Source organism: Rhipicephalus sanguineus, chromosome 2, assembly GCF_013339695.2.
Source record: "Rhipicephalus sanguineus isolate Rsan-2018 chromosome 2, BIME_Rsan_1.4, whole genome shotgun sequence".
Lineage (NCBI taxonomy): Eukaryota > Metazoa > Arthropoda > Arachnida > Ixodida > Ixodidae > Rhipicephalus > Rhipicephalus sanguineus.
Window position 1 is genome coordinate 55,471,955 of NC_051177.1, and position 21,455 is coordinate 55,493,409.

The 21,455-nt window shown below is 45.0% G+C and overlaps 1 protein-coding gene across 1 annotated transcript in view; it reads left to right on the forward strand.

Moving 5' to 3' along the window:
* The window catches only part of LOC119382983 (gamma-aminobutyric acid receptor subunit alpha-6), a 53,540-nt gene that overhangs the window by 20,017 nt on the left and 12,068 nt on the right, over positions 1–21,455 (forward strand). Inside the window, exons 2-5 of the mRNA XM_037650929.2 lie at positions 7,612–7,724; positions 17,016–17,083; positions 19,354–19,574; positions 21,325–21,407. Of these exons, the coding sequence (XP_037506857.1) occupies positions 7,612–7,724; positions 17,016–17,083; positions 19,354–19,574; positions 21,325–21,407 (485 nt within the window). The remainder of the gene's footprint in view (positions 1–7,611; positions 7,725–17,015; positions 17,084–19,353; positions 19,575–21,324; positions 21,408–21,455) is intronic.

Consider the following 21,455-nt stretch of genomic DNA (forward strand, 5'->3'; position numbering starts at 1 on the left):
GTTTGTTTTTCCCGCTGTTTCGCCTGCGGCTTCCGCGGTGTTCTGGTAAGATTTTTTTTTTGCCCATTCCCCCTTGTGCGTACGCCACTACTGCATCCTGCCTGCCCTGCCAAACGCCCTTGAACTTCAGTCAGTATAGCAGCCGTTGAACTTACAGACCGGCCCTTTCAGTTACTGTTATTTTTTTTAATTTTCGCTTTGTCTGTATGTCGGTTATTCGCTTTTTCTTGATCCATATATTTTTTTAAGAGCGCTTCGAGTGTGTCTCCCATGGAACCTTTATGAAAGTGATCCTCTATGCGGCCATACGATGTGGTCATACATAGGCCCATTTGAATATTTTGAACGGACACATGCGAACAGCTCCTTCGGAATGATTTGTGCATTCCAGTATCCCACGAAACGTGTACTCGTTTAAGTGTACATAGCAATGAGAAAACTCAAAGTCGACATAAGTTAGTTAGTTAGTTAGTTAGTTAGTTAGTTAATTAGTTAGTTAGTTAGTTAGTTGGTTAGTTAGTTAGTTAGTTAGTTAGTTAGTTAGTTAGTTAGTTAGTTAGTTAGTTAGTTAGTTAGTTAGTTAGTTAGTTAGTTAGTTAGTTAGTTAGTTAGTTAGTTAGTTAGTTAGTTAGTTAGTTAGTTAGTTAGTTAGTTAGTTAGTTAGTTAGTTAGTTAGTTAGTTAGTTAGTTAGTCGCTCACTCACTCACTCACTCACTCACTCACTCGCTCACTCACTCACGCACTCACTCCGCACTCACTCACTCACTCAATCAATCAATCAATCAATCAATCAATCAATCAATCAATCAATCAATCAATCAATCAGGCAACTGTTTGAATTGAATTGTTTATTCACAACAAGGTTGCGAGGATGACCAGGCAAAAAAGCTGCATTGAGCAGCTTGAGGGGAACCTGGCCACCTCATACACTGGGCGGCTTCACAGCGGTCAAACACACGATATACATAATGAATGGACTAACTAAAACAGAAAACCAGTAAACATCCGCGGTCGGAATAAATAAACAAGGTTATTGTGGAAACATATGAAAACAAGGGGAAGAAATTAGGCGAAGTGCTAAAGACATAGAAAAAGACAAACAAATGAACCCATGGAAGCACAAGCAATCACATAAATATGTCGCGTAGCGTTTTTAACGACAGAGTTGATACACTGAGACTATTTTCTTTGTGTAATTGATTTAGAACAGTAGGTAAACAAAACTGTAGCATTTGGTCACCGTATTTAGTTCTGTTTATGTTAACGATCCAATGTTCTAAATGACGAAATTTATAAAAAAGAATTATGTTGCTGTAAGGATGCCAATTTTGATAAAGCGTTATCATTCTTAATTTTTTCCATTCTATACATGCGGCAAAGCCTATATGTGTACAAAGATTCAATTTTTATAGTTCTAAGCTTTGTAAACAAAGGAGCAGTATGCCAAAGATCTGGCGCCCTGGAGACAAGGCGTATTGCTCTTTTTTGTAATACCATCAGCTTGTGAATGTTCTCAGCTGAAGTCGTCCCCCAGGCTAGGGAAAGAAACATTGAATGATATAACATCATATTAATGGATGTAGGACGATAGTTACAATGTCGACGCTTAGCACCTATTGCTCTAGCACCTATTGCTCAGATAATTTACTAACTAAGTGATTCACTTGGCAATCCCACGACATAGTTTCAGAGAAATATACGCCAAGCGATTTGAAAGACGATAGTATTTCTATTTCAGTATTATTTAATTTAATGGGGGTTAGTTGAAATTGTTTGTTACGTGAATGAAACATCACTGCCTTTGTTTATTCTACATTAATCTTAAGACAATTACTTGTCGCCCACTTTTGTATACTTGCAAGCGTCTTATTGGCTCGATTTGACATTTCAGAACCTAAGTCACCATCAAAAAAATTCGGCAGATCCCACGCACTGTGGGAATCGATGTAACGCGAAGCAGCCAGCAAAGAGCTGCATACATCGCCTTGTTTGTCTTTGAGCCAAATGAAATCATTCATGCCATGGCATCTAGTCCACCATATATCGCATGTTTGCCATGCACGCATGCATGCACAATCTAGTGTACACCATGAGTAGAGCATGTAAATCATGCCATACATGACATGAATATTAGGGTTTTTCATGTTACCACCTGTCACTAATGTTCATCATACAGTCTCATCGCGCAGTACCAGTTTTGGTGTATATCAAGCTATCGAAACGGCCGCGAATGCACCATGAGCGTGGCATGTAAGTCATGACATACATGGCATGCATGTCATAGTTTTCATGTTATCACCTGTTATTCATGTTCTTCATACAGTCACATCGCGCAATACCAATTTTGGTGCATATCAATCTAGCGAAACGGCCACGAGTGCGCCATGAGCATGGCATGTAAATCATGTCGTATATTTCATGCATGTCATGATTATCATGTTACCACCTTTCATTTACGTTCGTCATACACCAATTTTGGTGTATACCAAGCTAGCGAAACGACCGGGAATGCACAATGAGCGCGGAATGTAAATCATGACATACATAACCTGCATGTCATGATTTCCATGTTACCACCTCTCATTTACGTTCGTCATGCAGTCGCGTCGCGCAATACCAATTTTGGTGTATGTCAAGCAAGCGAAACGGCACGAGTGCGTCATGAGCATGACATGTAAATCATGTCGTGCATGTCATGCATGTCATGATTTTCATGTTACCACGTCTCATTTACCTTCGTCATACAGTCGCTTCCCGCAATACCAATTTTGGTGTACATCGAGCTAGCGAAGCGGCCGCGAATGCATCATGAGCGTGGCAATTAAGTCATGACATACATGACATGCATGTCATGGTTTTCATCTTACCAACTGTCATTCGTGTTCTTCATACAGTCACATCGCGCAATACCAATTTTGGTGTATATCAATCTACTGAAACTGCCGCTAGCGCATCATGAGCGTGGCATGTAAATCAGGTCGTACATGACTTGCATGTCATGATTTTCATGCTACCACGTCTCACTTACGTTCGTCATACTGTCGTGTCGCGTAACACCAATTTTGGTGTATATCACGCAAGCGAAACGGACGCGAATGCACCATGAGCGCGGCATGTAAATCATGACATACATGTCATGGATGTCATGGTTTTCATGCTACCACCTGTTATTCATGTTCTTCATAAAGTCACATCGCACAGTACCAGTTTTGGTGTATATCATTCTAGCGAAACGGCCGCGAGTGCGCCATGAGCGTGGCATGTAAATCATGTCATACATGACATGCATATCATGATTTTCATGTTACCACGTGTCAGTTATGTTCGTCATACAGAAATGTCTCGTCATACCAGTTTTCGTATGTATCCCTTCATTTAAACTGCCGCGAGCACCCCGAGACCATGTCATGTAAATCATGCTGCACATGACATGCGCGTCACGATTTGCATGTTAGGACCTGTCATTATGTTCGTCATGAACTCTTGTCACGCCGTACCAATGTTGGTATACATGACATTAACGGAACGGCCGCAAGAGCCCAAAGGCCGTGGAAGGTAAATTATGCTGTTCATGACATGCGTGTCATGATTTTCATGATATGACCTGTCATTTATGTTCGTGATAAGGCCATGTTATGACACACCAATTTTGGTACACATGCGATTAACGGAACGGCCAGGGAGCCCAAAGGCTGTGGAATGTAAATCATCCTGTGAATGACAAGCGTGTCATGATTTTCATGATATGACCTGCCATTTATGTTCGTAATAAGGCCATGTTATGACACACCAATTTTGGTATACATCCGATTAACGAAACGGCCAGGAGAGCACAAAGTCGTAGGCGGCTAGATAGATAGATAGATAGATAGATAGATAGATAGATAGATAGATAGATAGATAGATAGATAGATAGATAGATAGATAGATAGATAGATAGATAGATAGATAGATAGATAGATAGATAGATAGATAGATAGATAGATAGATAGATAGATAGATAGATAGATAGATAGATAGATAGATAGATAGATAGATAGATAGATAGATAGATAGATAGATAGATAGATAGATAGATAGATAGATAGATACGCTCAAAGTCGCAGAAGTTCGCTAGGAAATGCTTCGCATTTAAAACAGACTTGTATCGTCTGCGTAAATTACGCACTTAGCAGATGGATCAACATTGACTATGTCATTGATGTACAATATGAAGAGATACGGACCCAATATGCTCCCCTGTGGGACGCCTGTTCTTACAGATTTCAACTCCGATTGATCCCAGGCTATAGCTACGAACTGTGATCTGTGCTGAAGGTAGGACGTAATAAGAGAATGAGCTACGCCGCGAATACCGTAGCGATCACGTTTTTTAAGCAAAACATCATGACTGATAAGGTCAAAGGCCTTGGAAAAATGGAGAAAAATTCCAAGCACCATTTTCTTTTCCTCAAATTTTTGCAATATAAACTCCGTTTGGGTCATTAGGGCTAATTCAGTTGACCTGTTTTTACGAATACCGAACTGTGCAGGACTTATGATACCAAAGTGGTCAGTAAACGAACAAAACCGCGCTAAAATCACTTTCTCTAAACCTTTCGAAAAAACAGGCAACACTGATACAGGGCGGTAATTTGAAAGATCATTCTTGTCGCCTTTTTTGAATATTACTGTCACCTTTGCCGTCTGCATGCTACGAGGGAAAACGCCTGTTGACAAACACAGATTAAAAATGTACTCTAGGCAAGATGCAATTATGTCTATGACGAATTTTACTGGCGCTGTTTGAATACCAAATGCATCAGTGGCTCTGCTGTTACATAGCGACAAGAATGAAGAAATAACTTCTTGCGTTGTAACACCCCTTAGGAATAATGACTGCTTATTAGGTGAATTCATGTACGAAAGGTCGATACCATCACATGCCTGACCAAGGGACAAAAAAAATCGTTAAAAGCATTAGCAAGGTCAACCCCTTTTAATTCATTGCCGTCTTTTATGACTGTGGTAGTTTTTTCAAGCGCAGTCCCAGTTATTGAAGCAAGTATCCTCCAAATTTTATCAGGGCGTCCTGCAGATGAGTTGAAGATATTAAAGTAATAGTGCTTCTTAGCAACCCTTATTTGTTTTGTGACGTAGTTCCTATATTCTTTAAATGCTTTTAATGCTTCCGGTGATTTAGTTTCCATAAATGAGCCGTACAACCTGTCTCTCTTATTTATAAGCTTAAGCAGGTGCTTATCTATCCACGGTTTGCGACATTTCTTTGTTTGCTTTAAAGTTTTTACCGGGAAACATGCGTAGTATATTTCCATAAATAATTGCACAAACTTGTCATAAGCCGCATCTGCATTTTTTTCTCTATACACATCATCCCATGTGGCACTAGCAAGACGTTCTCGGAATGCATTCAAGGTGTTAGTATTTATGAGCCGATAAGAGAACGCTTGATGTACTTGTTTTTGTTTTTCAACTGCGGTAGCAATGAATATAAACACAGGTAAGTGGTCACTAATTGCGTGTACTAAAACACCAGGTTTTACAGTAGACACATCAAAGTTAGTCAAGAACAAGTCTAATGCAGTTTCACATGTTGCCGTAACTCGCGTAGGCGATGTTATAACATTTTGACAGAGATGTATATTTAGGAGAGATTCTAACTCTAATTTCATCTTATTCTGGGTAATCATATTTATGTTTAGGTCACCTCCAAGAACTATTTGGTAATTAGTATTGTTAACAAATTCTAACAGAGAATCTAAATACGATAAAAATAGCAAATAATTTCCCGGTGGAGGCCGGTAGCAAACACAAAAGATTATATTGCTACATTTAGCAATATAATCTTTTGTGTTTGCTACGACAGCGTCATAGTGCTGATTAGTACAACAGAATTCAGAAAGAAGCTCAGAGGTAAATGAATTTGAAACCAGCATTGAAACACCTCCCCCACGTCTATCACGGTGGTTCATGTAAAAGGATTTGTAACCGGAGAAACTATACACATCATCTTCTGAAGCAAACCATGTTTCCGAAAACATCACAAACCAAATCGACAGTCTGTTTCGCCAAAAAAGCAGTCAAGTTCATCTCTCTTGTTTCTAGCAGATCTAAGGTTAAAATGTATGCAACTGTAGCAATTCGAACCGTGGCTTCGCATGATAGTATCTAAGTCAGAGAAATTTACTCGGTCCATGAAAAACAACACAGGTTAGAAAATAAGTTGGCTATCAAAATTCAAGTGCTGGAGAGTTTATCAAGGTCAGTCGTGCAGCGGATGACAATCGCAGATTCAATTTCTTGCTTTCGAACAAGAACTTTCCCGTTCGCATGCCACGCGAAACGATAATCATTTGCATTTGCCCATTCTCTCACGTCACGCAGCAGTTTCCGGTTCTGTACGGTCATGTTTTCACAGACTGAAACGTCAGAGCGCATGTTTCGTAAAACTTTGCGTTTTTCGATCCATCTGTCTCGCAGAGAGAGGTGTGAAAATCGGACAATGATTCCAGGTACTTTGCCTTGTCGCGAAGGCAACCTGTGTACCGCCTCGACATCAGTAGCGGTCAGCTCTGACAAGCTCGCCGATTTTGCTACTTCATTTAGCTTTGTGATGAGATTTTCGTTATCAGTTACTGGTATTCCATGCAATTCAACGTTAAGCTTCCTGCTGCGCCATTCAAGATCGTTTACAGATGCCTTGAGTTGCTGAATATCGCTTGGGTTTGCATTTTCTTCGAGCTTACAGACTTCTTTCTTCAAGCTGGTTAATTCTTTTTCCTGGGCAACTTGACGACTCAGTATGTCATCGTATTTTTGAGACATTAGCTGGATTGAAGCCTTCACTTTTTCAACCTGCTGTGGCAAGTTGGTAAGCATGTCTAATTTGCGAGTTATCTCTGCCAAGACGACTGAAATGTCGGTATCCATCGCCGGTTTAGGTTTTGGCGCTCTGCACACCGCACATCGCCACGCCCTACGCCCACTCTCGCCTTTACTTTTATATGTTGCTTCACTGCAGCCAGAACAATCACCGAGATGGTTATTCACGAGATAAATAAAAGTTCTTGAATATGTGAGAACAACAAGCCAACTTCTTGATACCAGTTGAGGCTCATTTGCATCTTCGACAAGCACCGGTCGCGCGACCTAGTTAGTCGCTTTGCGACTGGTCGCAAATGGCCGCTTCGGTCACAACGCGACTGCTTTGGCGCAGTCGCTCTCTGCTCGATTTCTCAATCGCGCGACCGCAGTCACAAACGTCTGGACCAATCAGATGAGCAGGCATAGGACGCCAGCTTATTTTACGAGGTAATGGCAATGCCAGCCATACGCGAGCAGACGTGAATTATGTGTGGCGATGGGTATAAGACGCACGCGGGTGTGAACATCGGTCGCCTTGAGTCGATTTTTGGCCGCCAGTCGCAAATGGTCGCACGACCGGTGCTAGGTGAACGAAGCTGTATAGCTGGACTGAATGCTTAGCCATACGACGTGAATCTCTGCGCCCATTTGGCGCAAGGCGAGCATTCGCTCCTCGCGCTAAATTTGACCAGTGCTTTAATATGGCCTAGCATGGGTACCTGTTTACCCTTCGCTCTTCCTCACAGGCAGGCCGAAGGCAGCCGTGCAGCTCGAGGCATCATGGCCAACACCAGCAGCCTCCTGGATAGCCTGCTCTCGGAGAAGAACTACAACCGCCAGTTCAGACCAGGATTCGGAGGTCCGTATCCGAGCGCGGTGAGCGTGCGTTTTTAGGCTAGCAGTAACAGGGCCCCGCTTCTCTCGTTGAGAAAAATCAAGCCATCTTACGAAATCACAGGTGTCTGTCGTAACTTCGAGAAAAATAAGCTCTTAATAAACGGCACTTTAGCGCATTTAGCGCATTCCCATGGTACGCGCAATCTCAGTGCAACTGCGTTTTATTGGCAGAGGTGGCATTCAGTGCGAGCTATAGTGACACCGACTGCCCGAGGTTGACTTGTGCACCTTAAAACGGATAGGACGTTTCGCCACCTAATGTGCTAAGTACAACAGTCATCTCAACAGGAAGCGTTCGCCATGAGGTTTTTCGGCTTCGCAGAAGATTAAAGCAGGCGATGATTGAGCCGTGTGTATTGTTCCTGCGCTTGGTGAAGTAGTCTGTATAGGGACCGGTCTTGGTCACTGGTCGGAGTGGAGCGCTCCATTTTCGTTGGCTTTGCGATGCAAGATTGAAAGCCACCGACTGCTTGATGATGAGAACGCGTGAAATCCACATTGCCCCACGGCCTGAATGGCATACCATCACATTTACCCGTTTATGCCACCTGTGATCCGAAGATTAGTATAGCGACTAGGGCGCGCCTATACCGCACGACACATTGCAACAGTAACTCGGGCACGCCCGTCGCGCAGTTATAGGTTTTAATTATATGCGATGTTCAAAGGCGCACTCTGACCAAAGAGCTCCAAAGCGGTAGTCATAATCGTAGGTTTTGTTTCTATTTAACACTTTGTACAAAAAGAAAAGCGTGCAATCACGCGCCACGTGTTTTAATGCAGCTGATCTTTACAGGCCGCCAAGTAGCACCGCTGACGTCCATCGCAGACTATCATGTATAGCTCGAAATGATAAAGGATAAACATCGTTCCAGCAGCGCTACCGTTGTACACGTCTTTCGAAATACAACGACAAGGGCAAAGGAACGTAAAGTCTCCATTCAAAATGCATCATTACCAACCTTTACCTAACCAGCTGTTTTCGCAAAGCTTATTACACTTTTCGAAGCTTTCATTTCGCTGCTCTCTCTCTCTCTCTCTGTGTGTGTGTGTCTCGCTTTGTCGTCGTTTTGCTTTTTTATCGTTGTCACGAAGGCGGAAAAAAAACACAAAAAGTAACAAATAAGAAAGACACATCAAGTTGGCGGTCATCACGCATATGCTTGGCGGCCGCGATGCCGCGTTAAAACAAGAGAAATCCGCGCGCCGCGTTCGGCGGTGCGAGCTTTCGCGGCGTTGTTTTTCGGGGCCCAGTGGCGCGTAGCCCGCGCGCGACGTGACCGCTGTCGCCATGGCCTCCAAGTCACGCTCTGAATCCGGTGCCATGGGCGCCGTGTCTAGCAGCCAGCGCTGTGGACACCCAGCGCTCTACGCCCCCGCATGCAATGGACCCCCTGAGGGTGGGTGCTCTACGGATGGCGCTTTACACGGTGGATGCACTCTGCCACCGCTGAGGAACTGGAGTGTAAAAGGAACTTTTTCCAGGGGTCGCGTACATACGGCAGAGACTTCGGCGTCTATAAGCGACCTTACCAAAACATCAGACCTGAGCTGAGTAATCTAGGTGTTGCGTCCAGCCAACCGAAGCTGAGAACAAGAGTTGCGCCTTGATCATGCGTAGCTGATCGCTCTCCGCTCGACATCGAGTGAATGGGGACCGCCCGGAAGAATCAGTGGCGGGCAACAGGGGAGGTGTGCTTTATTCTTCGAATAATTATAGTAATAAGCACATGGCTCGTAGTGAGGAAAACAAGATCAGAGCGGCTCAGAGCGGCTAGATTTATTTATTAGTTGCAATCGCATAAAGAGAATATTGGCAATATGAATGACTAAACGCTGACTCTCGTTACTGATTGGCTGACACGGGCCTTAGCTTTACTGCGCTCTGCACCGAGTTTCTAAGGACATTGTTACAGGCAGAAAGAAAGGTGACGTGATTCGTGCATAGTAACCAACTATCGTCATCCCGCCGTGCTAAATTTTCCCGGTGAGGCGTGATGAGCGATCAGTGAACTAGAAAGCCACAATTGATCGTTCCCCGTTCTTTCTGTGTGTGCGAGTTTTTTTTTTGTGTACTCGCTGATTTGCCTACCAGCCCCGCTTGGGCGGCCCACAAACCTGTCTGGGTGAGATCTCCTCTCTAAACGCCCGCGTTGTACGATTGCATGGGCTCAACAAGTAGCTGCGAGCCAGGGCCGGTTCCTTTATTTAAGCCCCCTTGGCCCACAAAGCGACTAAATTGCCGTGTCGAAAAAGACAGGGAGAGGCTAAATTCGTCCCGCACGCCCGGCGACATTCTCAGCCGTCTCTGTTGTCTTTGCTGGTTGTCTACAACCGGCTCCTCCCAATTTGTTTCCGTGCCGACTCACACACGCGCGGTCTCTTTGAAACACTCCGGTCCCGGTGCGGCGGAGCTGGTCGCTATCTGCGCCATCGTTTCTCGTTGAGCCAGCTGATAAGCCAAAAAGAATCAGCTTACATTGTGACCCTCATTCACTGTCGATCCTGCTAGTGATATCTCTAACGCTATTCTTTCACGTCCACCCCCCCTTACAACAGTCTGACAAAGACAAAAGGAATCTTAATTGCTTGAATGTGTTCAGGGCTTCCGGGTAGCTTTGTCATACCCGTGCTGATCACAATCCTCACCCACACTTCACGTCCTCCTTTCACATTTTGTGTTGTAACACTTAAGAACTTCTTCCCAAGTTCTTATCTGCCACGTTCCTCGCCTACCTGCATGCTTACCCACATCCCTACCCACATTCCTTATCAGCATTGTACATCGCGACTTGTTCATTAAAGTACTGCCTAACATTTTGTGATAAGCATATTGCTTTGGTGAGATGTAATAATGGGTGCTTATGCGTCGTTGATCCTTTCTAGTCTGATTTCTCATAGCGCGCGTTCATATTTTATTTCGCATTGCGTTATCTACTTATGCAAAATTTTCTGTAACCACGCCGCTGTCATTTCCCCTTGAGCATTTTTTTGAATAAATAAATAAGAATTTTTTTTCTAATACTCTACGGATTGGCTTGAAGTGTTCAACAAATAAAAGGATATGCGTAGAAGCCGGTAGATTAATTATGTCTGCTTGTGTGCCTGGCGCTAAAAGGGGGAAAATGAGAAAGAAAAGAAGTAAAATGTGGGTGTAATTACAGACAATCCGTGTATTTAGCAGTCATATTAAAATAGGCTGCTGAGAAGGCGAGTAAGTTAACCAGAGTCTGTTCCTTGTTCAACAAATCTAATGAGGACACATAAAAAGAATGCATCAAACAGGCAGACGCCGCAATACGCAGATCATTTAAAGACCACTTTGCAGGACCAACGTCTTCGGACGGCGGAGCATTCCGCCAAAGGACTCGTTGCATAGTCAGACATTATGGCCGTCTTTGAATGACAGCAATGGGACAATCTTAAAACTTAGCGTTCATGACACACATGCATGTAACAGCGCGCGAAACTGGAAAGGACGACGACAGAGACAGAGTGTAAAGACAGAGTGCCGTCGTCCTTTCCAGCTTTGCATGCTGTTACATGTGTTGCAATCAACCAACTAGCCCAGCAAGCAACTATTCCTTAGCTCTTACGATTTCTTTTTAATTATACGTAAGTGTCATATTTGGGGTTCGTTGTTCCTGACAGCCCGATGCTCTTTTGACTATTAGTGCACGTATGTACTCAAAATATTTGTGGCGTCGCTTCTCGTCATGCACTGCCCAAAAGCAAATGTAGATTCTACGCTCAGAATATTCATAGGCACCATATTCAGGTGCTGTCACAAAGGGCTAAAAATTTGTCTTTTACATGAATAACCCGAATCAGGATTCTCGCAGCTCAAATTTAGTAAGCGCTACCTTCTTGTAAATTGAAAAAGAAAAACTTAATTTTATCTAGCATTCGTAGTACGGAAAAGCCCGAAGTTTCTAGTAATTTTGGAAACGCTCTCTGCGGTGCTACCCTCCGTGTAGATGTTAAGGCCGAATAACTGCATTTCCTACGATGTCAAGCTGGCCAATCTGTCAAGAAATACAGCAGGTTTGAAATAGTTATTTGTTCTTGCGACCTACGTGCTGCAAATCAAATTAGCCGATTCTCTATAACATATGCCTCATCATTACAAAACGAATAATCCTTTATTTCAAGCTTGCATAGGTATATACATATATATAGAGCTGGTTGGAAGAGACGTGCCAGTCAGGTCTCAGCTTTCCTATACACCAGAGCACGCCTGTCTCACACACAGGCTGCCGGCGAGCCGAGCGGATACTCTCGCACCCAGACGCCGGGCTGACCGGGCTGCTAAGGCGCGCGCGGGCTGCACCAAGTAAACAGGGCAAGCTGCAGTTCTGAGGCGTTAAAGTGCGAAAAAGTACCCGTTCACGCCGCTTCAGCGTGTAAGAGCTCGTCTGGGCACTACTGCGTCGTCTTTGGATGCCAAAACAAGCAGCGCAACAAGACGATATTAGCGTTGTCTGCGACGATTACGATGCGCCACGGAAATAGTGCCGGTGCGGTGTTTTCAGCTTCGCCGCGAGTGGATAACTGTGATTAAAGCAAAAAAACTATAGGAGCCGAGTGAAAATGCGCAAGTACACTAACTGCGTGTATTATGCAGTGTGATGCCCACCTATTTCATTTTGCGAACCTAATTTGCGTGACACACAGCTGGGTTGAAGGCAGGGGCGAGCTTTGTGTGGGGGTGCACTTCATACCTTTGAGCGTTTCCTTTGACGAAAGTGTAGTGCAAGGTAGTGCTTTCAAGCACAAGCAATCAGCATGCTTTGCCACTTTCAACGTAGTATTAAGCCTTAGTGCTTTTGATGGCATCCACGCCTTCGAGATTTCGTCTTCAAAAGGTAATAAATGGCACGGTGCTCCTCAACAGCTGGTCAGAATTTCGTGCTTTCATTGCAGTGTTTGATGTCCCCAAATTTATTTGGACACGAGGCATCCAGCTGCACATAATACATATATTGGCACGTAAGTAAACAGTACTCGCGCCAGTGTCCTTTACGTCGCAGGCGTAGCTAACCGGCTTAACTAAGAGTAGCACAGTTTCGCTTATAAAGGACCATCGTTACAAGAATAAAATCGCGCAGGTAGCTTCCAAGAGGGATCGCTGAACGATACTGCAGGTTATACTCTCTGATAGCACGCTTTTGTGAACAAGACGCATTATTGTAAGAGCGCTCGTGAAACAAAAATTACGTTCCGCGAAACTACCCGTAAAGCGTACTCTAATTATTACGCGATGCATGCTGAAATGATCAGCTTTCACAAAACTTTGTGAACAACTTGTAATATGACTCAACGAAACATCGTTTCACTCTTTCGCGAGCTGCACTGCAATTACGATTCACGCGTACTACAGCGAGAACGTTTTTTTACAAATGTAACAGCGTACGTATCTAACGAGGTTGCTTCCGCAGCCCACTCAGCACGTAATGAATACATTGTGGACTTGCATGAGCAAGATGTTCTTAATGTTCCAATAAAATCAGCGAAAATGTCCAGGCTAGAAAAGACGCGAAACACGCTCTCCGACGGGCTGAGTTTCGGGAGTTTCACGTTTGCTCTGTGTAGCATCTGCTGGCGTGGCAGCCCGCGCATGTTGTTTCGTCGCGTGTGCGATAGATGGCGCGACGCGCGATGCAAATATGGCGATGCGCATGGAATTATCTGTGTTCTGGTCTATAGAAATGTAATCTCCGCGACTGTACACAGAGCGTGCAGTGCCTTCTTATGTTTATAAGAGTGCAAACGATTCTTTATATCAAGGGTCTCAAACACGTGGCCCGCGGACCTTTCGTTAGCGGCCGACGGCCCGCGACTATCTTCGTCCCATACTTTCTTATCTTCTTAATAAGTGTATTCATGAGCTACACAGATATGAATGGTCTTAAGCATGTTTTTCGTGAGACACCCCATGCGGTCACTATGTGTTGAAACATAACCGTGAAGCGAAAGCTCTCTATTTCAGAATCGGCGTTCAGACTTTAGTCATTCTAGAGATGGGTATCGTTGTGTTGTTGGAATTCTGACGTCAAATCCTCTTCAGAAATCATCCGTATATGAGATATGGGGAACGCCGCCTTTAAAATGGAAACGTTAGCTGACGTTTTGTAAAAACTACACCCCCCCCCCCCTCCCCTGCTTCTACCTTCTTCACTTGTCCCGGCCCTAGCAGGGCTAAATGTCGTCACTGCGGCCCGATAGTTGAGCCGAGTCTGAGACCACTGCTTTAAATAGCCTATATCGAGCCCGGTCGGCGGCAAAAAATATTCGTAAATTTAGAGTAAAAGCTTTTTTTCAATGATGTTATACATACAAGTATTGCTTCTTCGCTTAGGTAGTTGTTGTGGACAGTGTTGCCGCCCGCGCCGATATGATGGAAGGGGCAGATCCCACAAAGAACCCTAACGGCAATTCTGAAACTAAACCTTATGTTGTACCTTATTTACTACACCAATCGGCTATAAGGTGCAATGCAAAAGTAAATAAACGCGGAAAGGTAAAAACATGAAATAAATTAGGATTAAAACTGGCGCAAACAAAGCTTCCTTAAAGTGGACTCTCAAGTTTCGATGAGGAAGCTTCACGCCATTTGGACGGAATCCGGCTTGCATTCCAGTGAGCAGTCGAAGGGCATATCAACACTTTCCGTACCCGTAAACATGGACGCGCGCCACGTGGCGGCAGTGTGCGGTGTAACCTGTTGAAAAGGCAGCGGCGCACTCTGCAGCAGGCACCCGGCACTGATTCCAGCAAGAAACTCAGGCGAGCCCGCCCAACCGCCGTCTGAGGTCAGGCGAGTCCGCATTCGCATGTCATCCATCATTCCTCCTCGTGGTCTCGTAGCCTGCGGTGTTCAGGAAAACCTCCTCCGGCAGGAAGCTTCCTCGAAATACTGCTGGTGCGTGCACCTCGTAAGCCGCGGAAGAAGAAGACCGAGAGGCTGCTCGCATACACACCGAACCTGCAGCCGCTAGCTCGCGTTCTCACTCTCGCACTTTTTAACATCTCGCCTCCAGGTCGTATAGAGACAACGGGAATAAAGATATGCAAGGGGGAACCAATGCTGCCTCTACCAACACCGAGAACAGCGTGAGCGATTTTCAACTCTTCTGTTGCTGGAAACTGCGGTTAATTTTAGGTTTCGCTCGCCGTTCGGGGATCTGAGATGCGCCCGAGATGTGTGTGTATGTATGTATGTATGTATGTATGTATGTATGTATGTATGTATGTATGTATGTATGTATGTATGTATGTATGTATGTATGTATGTATGTATGTATGTATGTATGTATGTATGTATGTATGTATCTTTGTTGTTTTCTTATTAGGGCTTCAGAAGGCAGTACCATCAAAGCGGTGCCCACCACAAGAAAACGACCATTGCATTACCTTTCGTCGTACTTGTGTGTGTGTGTGTGTGTGTGTGTGTGTGTGTGTGTGTGTGTGTGTGTGTGTGTGTGTGTGTGTGTGTGTGTGTGTGTGTGTGTGTGTGTGTGTGCGTGCGTGCGTGCGTGCGTGCGTGCGTGCGTGCGTGCGTGCGTGCGTGCGTGCGTGCGTGCGTGCGTGCGTGCGTGCGTGCGTGTGTGTGTGTGTGTGTGTGTGTGTGTGTGTGTGTGTGTGTGTGTGTGTGTGTGTGTGTGTGTGTGTGTGTGTGTGTGTGTGTGTGTGTGTGTGTGTGTCGATCAATCAAGATGTCAATCTGATTGAGAAAAGGAAGTGGATGTGGAGGGGGCAAACAGCCACGGTTGGCGTCAACTTCCGTCCGCCGGAGTTCAGTTTCTTGAATGTTTAAGCGAACTCGGTCGGGAGGAGGCAAAGCTTGGTGAAAAGGAAGGGCTGGCTTCCTGCGTTCTCCTCGTAGAGAGGTGAATCACAGTCCGCATTGCCGTGGCAGACTTTCGGGGGTGATCCCGTTGGCCGAGAGCCCAGCTGCAGCGCCTGCGCATTCGCGGGGGAGGTCGCGCTCGTGATTAATCTGGGCACGGGTATCACACACTCGGGGACGTCTCTCCTATTTTTAAGATGATGCACGAGAGTGGATTTCACCGCCCGGCCCGAGAACCAAGTTTTCTGTTTTGCGGCATGGGAGGGGGTGGATGAAGAGTTCGCAAACACGAGGGGCGAGCGGAAATGGGGTCCGTGCTACTGGGCCTCGTGGATAAGCCTGGCTGGTGTGGGCCATTAGCTTCAGGAAATACCTGTCATGGTAGCTCGGTGGCTATGGCGCGGCGCTGCTGAGCATTACGTCGAGGGATCTTGGAGGCCGTGCTCGCCACCTTCTGAGTTACGTCGCTTTAGGTGAAGACTAAACTTTAGTTTGGTTGCAGCGAAATCTGCTTTTCACTGCACTGAGCAAACAGTTAACATTAATCGAAATTGATAGCTTTGCCGCCCGGCCGAGTCACTTGATGGCGTTTGTGTGCCCTTTTTATATTGTTGTCCTGCCTATGTGTAGTCTGACTTTTCAATAAAAAACCGGTTGATAGTCAGCGTTGTCCTGTGTGTTTCATTGTATGTTGCGCTGCTCTGCCATAATGTAAATGAACCAACCAGCCCGCCTAGGAACCCTTGAACCTTTGGATGATGTTGACGAAGCAGCGCAAAAAAGACACAGTCATGCACACATAAAAATGGCGCAAGCACAAGCGTTGGTCGAAGTGCCCGTAACTCAAATACCACTTTGGTACGTCGGTAATGTCTAATGTTGCTGTGGACCGTTAGAACATTTGGCCATGAGGGTTGCCACCCCGAGGTTGCTAAACCCGTTCTGCGCAAATATATGTTAATTTGCATGCTATTACGTCCAATTTGCGCAATCGCACAGCACACTAACTATTCCGCCGTTTCCACTTTGACTGTGTACTGCTTCGCGTGTGAGGACAGTGAGGTCACAAATCTTCCCGATTTACCTATATTAAGTCAAAGTGGACGGCGCTGCAAGGTCTTTCTTAAGTATGAGTGATGGACGCACTCTCGGAAGGTCCGGTGTCAGCGTGTTTTGAATGCGGTGCCGGCTTCCACGAAATCTCCAGTCTATTGCAGACGACGGAGGCAAAACGGCTCTCGCGGGTCTGTTTACTTTCCTTCGAGGTCACCGCTACGGTTTCTCAAAAATCCTTTTGGCTTGCACCATCCTTCTCCACCCTTGCTTATATTCGGAATGTTTCCGCTCTGGAAAACTGATGCGTGGCGCCTGCGAGTCGGCGTCTAATTTTGTTGACAATTTCAGGTCCCCCAACGGAGATCCTCACGGACATTCTCATCAGAAGCTTCGGACCGGTGTCGGAGAACGAGATGGTATGTTTGTGTCATCTGTAGTATTATCTGTCTGTCTCTATTTTTGCCTTCGGACATCTATTCCGAACATCTCTCTTTCTCTCTCTCTCTCCGTTCGCCCATGGACTATAACAACTGATGATTTGGAATAGAAATGCGTTGAAGTGCACCATGCCAAGAATACTGATCTCAAGCTCAATAACGGTCTTCTGCAGACCTCAGTCAGAAACTGTGAGGTCGATATGCATTCTCAAATGAATATCCGCTCTTCGTTCTCTCTTTTTCTTCTTTTTATCTCCCCTTCCTTTCCCCCAGTGCAGGGTAGCAAACCGGACGCGCGTCTGGTTGACCTCTCTGCCTTTACTTGCCCTCGTTTCTCTCTCTCCCCCAAGGCATTTTAGAGCCGTTGGAATTACTTTTTTGAAAGAAAAAAAGGCCGTTAAGGTGATGAAAATAACTCGATTTGAAAGTCAGATCAACAGAAGAAAGCTCGTCGTATACTGTAAGGTAAGAATACGTCAGAAAGGAAAAAGCGAACAGTTTGTGTTTAGAATAAGAAATAAGTTTTGCTGTCATGGATATATAAGAAATAGCTTGAAATAGAAAAACCTACTTTGATAGTCAACATACTGCTTTTTTTTAATCAGAACTTACTTTGTATTTCGAAGCAATTTAACCTTCGCCTTCGCGAAGATACCCAACGTAATTTCTGGTATACATGCATTATTCAGGTCAACCTTCCTTGTCAGATGATGAGCACGTTTAATGCTTTGATGTTGTCTGACATTGATTCTATAAGCGCACAGATAAAGCAACGCAGTCGTAATAGAACAAACAGAATTACTTCTCAGCACTGTTGACGGTCACTTGAGATGAGATATCTCAATTGATTCACTTGATCCGGAGTTCGTCAAGAAACTTTAACTTACTTCGTTAAGTATCAGTTCAACAAGTTTGAAGTGATCTTCGGTAGGCACCAAGGGGTACCCAGTAAGTTTGGGCGTAAGGATCAGAGAATATGCCATCTTAGCAACAGAAAGGTAAAACTTGGAAGAGTGCGGCTGTAGGCCAGTTGGTGATTCATGATTAGCCGAGGTAAAACTTATGGAACGTGCAACTAGGAAACATAGTTTGGCTTATATCGCCTACTTTTGTACTGCTAATCTTTTCTCAGCTCACGCTTATGTCAGTGTGGTCGTTTTCTATTTTTGTATGTTTATCTAAAATACTTTTGCTGTGCCTACTTCTTGCCTTTTGTATCGCCCATCTCGGCGCGATTTCTTTTTTTTTTTTCAGAATAACCCAACGTAAACACAACCCTTCCCTTTCACATTGCGTTACTGCACTAGCTGTACAACTTCAGCTGACACAGTATTTGCTCCTCAACGGAGTTCTTTCCCTGAGCCAGGAAATGCTGTGAGCATCAAGGCTCTGCTGGGATACGACTGTAAACTAAACCAAAAGGAACAAGGTTTCAAGTTTAAGAAGGCATTTCTATTTCAGTCGGTAATCTGACATTTCGCCCTTAATTACAGATGAGGTCATCGCACTGCTTAGAACTGACTCTGTGACTCCGAGCGACACAATGCCAGAAATACTTTCTTCGTAGGTCTCCTTGAATCACGTATAGAGATGGCCGACAACGCTCTTTGCGACGTCTGTGGTAACGAGGAGACTTTGCAGCACGTCTCCTACAACTGTCCTCGCTACGCTGTGCAGAGACGATGACTCGCAATCGCTCTCGCTCGCCTTGACCACAGACCGATGTTGCTAGCAACTATCCGCGAATGTCATCCCAAAAAGTCGTCGAGAATTAAGGCAAGGAAGGCCTTGTTAACATTTCTAAGGACAACAGATTTGCACGACCGGCTGTAGACTGATAATCATGCCGTTAACTGCACAAGACTGCCAGATTGGGGCTTTGTGTGTGTACTTCACCATGAAATGCAAAATTGAAAAATTTCGGGGGGGTTTGAACCCCCCCAGCCCCCCCCCCCCCTGGCTACTCCCCTGGAGTGCAGCCATTTCGTTTCTGTGTTTGTCTTTTGTTTGTTTGTTTGTTTGTTTGTTTGTTTGTTTGTTTGTTTGTTTGTTTGTTTGTTTGTTTGTTTGTTTGTTTGTTTGTTTGTTTGTTTGTTTGTTTGTTTGTTTGTTTGTTTGTTTGTTTGTTTGTTTGTTTGTTTGTTGCTTCAGTCAAATATTCAGTCGAGGTCATTCGTGTAAGAACTGAAGTTTCCCGCCGCCTTATCTGCGCAAGAAAATTAAAGTAACAGTGACCAACGCATGCGCAGATGTTCTCGATGGACTGCTACTTCCGGCAGACGTGGTACGACCGCCGGCTCAGCTTTCACGGCGACATCAAGGTGCTCTCGGTCAGCTGGCAGTTCCTGGAGCTCGTGTGGAAGCCGGACACGTACTTCTTCAACGGCAAAAGCTCCTACCTACACAAGGTCACCGTGCCAAACAAGTTCGTCCGCCTGTTCCACGATGGTCGACTCATGTACTCCATGAGGTACTAGTCCTGGTATTGTACAGCGTAGAGTTCTTGTCGCTACTTGGTCGCCGCTGGAGATATGACACGAACACACAACAGATGTACAGACATTTTCCTAATTTGGTTTATTTGGGTAAAAGTCACCCTAATTAAACATTTTGATACACTTATACACTACATAACTCTCTGACGAATTGGAGCAGCACTCGCTTCAACCTACTCTCTTGGTGTCGCCGGCGCGACTGCCTCCGGGCGCTCGGGCTGCGTCCCGACACCACGCAGAGAGCAACCAACGAGGACTAATTAGTGTATTTCTCCTGAGGGGAGACGTCCGAGGAATGTTCCCATTTTCATAGCGGGTAAAAATATTTTACGCGAGGCTAGCTTCTCCCGCTTCTTTGGGTGTCATGATGTCTCTGTTTCTGTTGTGAAATTCCACTTGGTTCTTTCACGCGCCACCATTGCTAAATCGAAGGTATGGTGATGCGGACACAGCGATTCCTTGACACTTGACACTTGTTCTTGACAAATATTTATCGCTTTCACTATCTGTTGTACATGCTCTCCGTGTAAAGCATGACAAAGAAACAGCATACTCACCATTCGCAGTGCTTATGTTACGTACTTTCAAGGGATGCGACCGAAAGACGACCTGCGGATTCCGCGCGCTCGATCGGCGGCGCGATCCCCGGAGCAAAGTTACCCTCTACCAAAGAGCCGAGTATAAGAAACCGAGGCAGCACTCGCCTTCGAGGCACGAGCGGCGCGTGTCGTGCTTGAGCGAGATGCAAATAAAAAGGAACAGGAAGTGTATCCTCAGTGTTTGTTATGTACTATTATTATATAACTGTATATTTCTAAACGAACCATCTGAAACTTTGTCGGCGGCACTGCGCAAAGCGGACGAATGCATGTAAAAACATAAAAAAAAACTTGAGGCAGCATACGATCTTACCACCCACGTGGCCGCCGCATCTTTGCGTTTCCTCAAGGCTCCGCTCAAGTGCTCGGTGCACTGAAGCGGACTTACGCGCCCGCGCCAAGGGACGCGACGGACGCTCAACTTAAACATGGTTCTTTTTTCTCGCTTAAAACAAAAGTTACTCGGAATAAACTTTCAGAAATAAATCTTCTTTGTATACGCTTCCAAATGAGTGCAAGGATGCATTTTTTTCTTGGAACGCAACACCAATCTGCATGTACCGGAACTCGGGTCATTTCGCACATTTATTTTTTGTGTTTTTATGTTTGCGCCCCTTCATGTTCGAAACTACTCGGACATCGACCTCCATACCTTCTGAACACATTTAATGGCAACTCTCCAGCCATATGGTGTAGCTGTATTGTGTTTATAGACTTTGTAGAATTTTTTTTTATGTCATAATGAGCGCAGAGTCGCCGTATTGCTTCACAAAAAAGCATATCGTGAGACAAAGTATATAGCGCATGACAATCGAAGAGAACAGGAAAATGCCATTCCTTTTCGAGCAACCAGCAGAGATTTAGGTCGCTCCCTATAGTATTGTATTTTTTATGGATTTTTCAGCAACCTAGCTTTCGCCCACTAAGGCAACATTCAAATCACTGCTAAGGGCAGAAGAAACGTTTTGTTGCCAAAACGTTGCAGGAGGGCAAATAGTGAAGTAAAATGATTACACACATTTTTTTAGCAAATGATCTGAAAGGGTCGATCGCAATGTCTGCGACGTTTGGCATGGAATGACTCAAGGATGAAGTAGTACCTGAGAGAATATCGTCTCGCATGCAGGCTTACCATAAAAGCAAGCTGCCCAATGCACCTCCGGAAATACCCGCTGGACACGCAGGCCTGTCCACTGGAGATTGGCAGTTGTGAGTGCCATTTTTTTTTTGTCGTTTTTTCTTCGCGATTTCATTCTG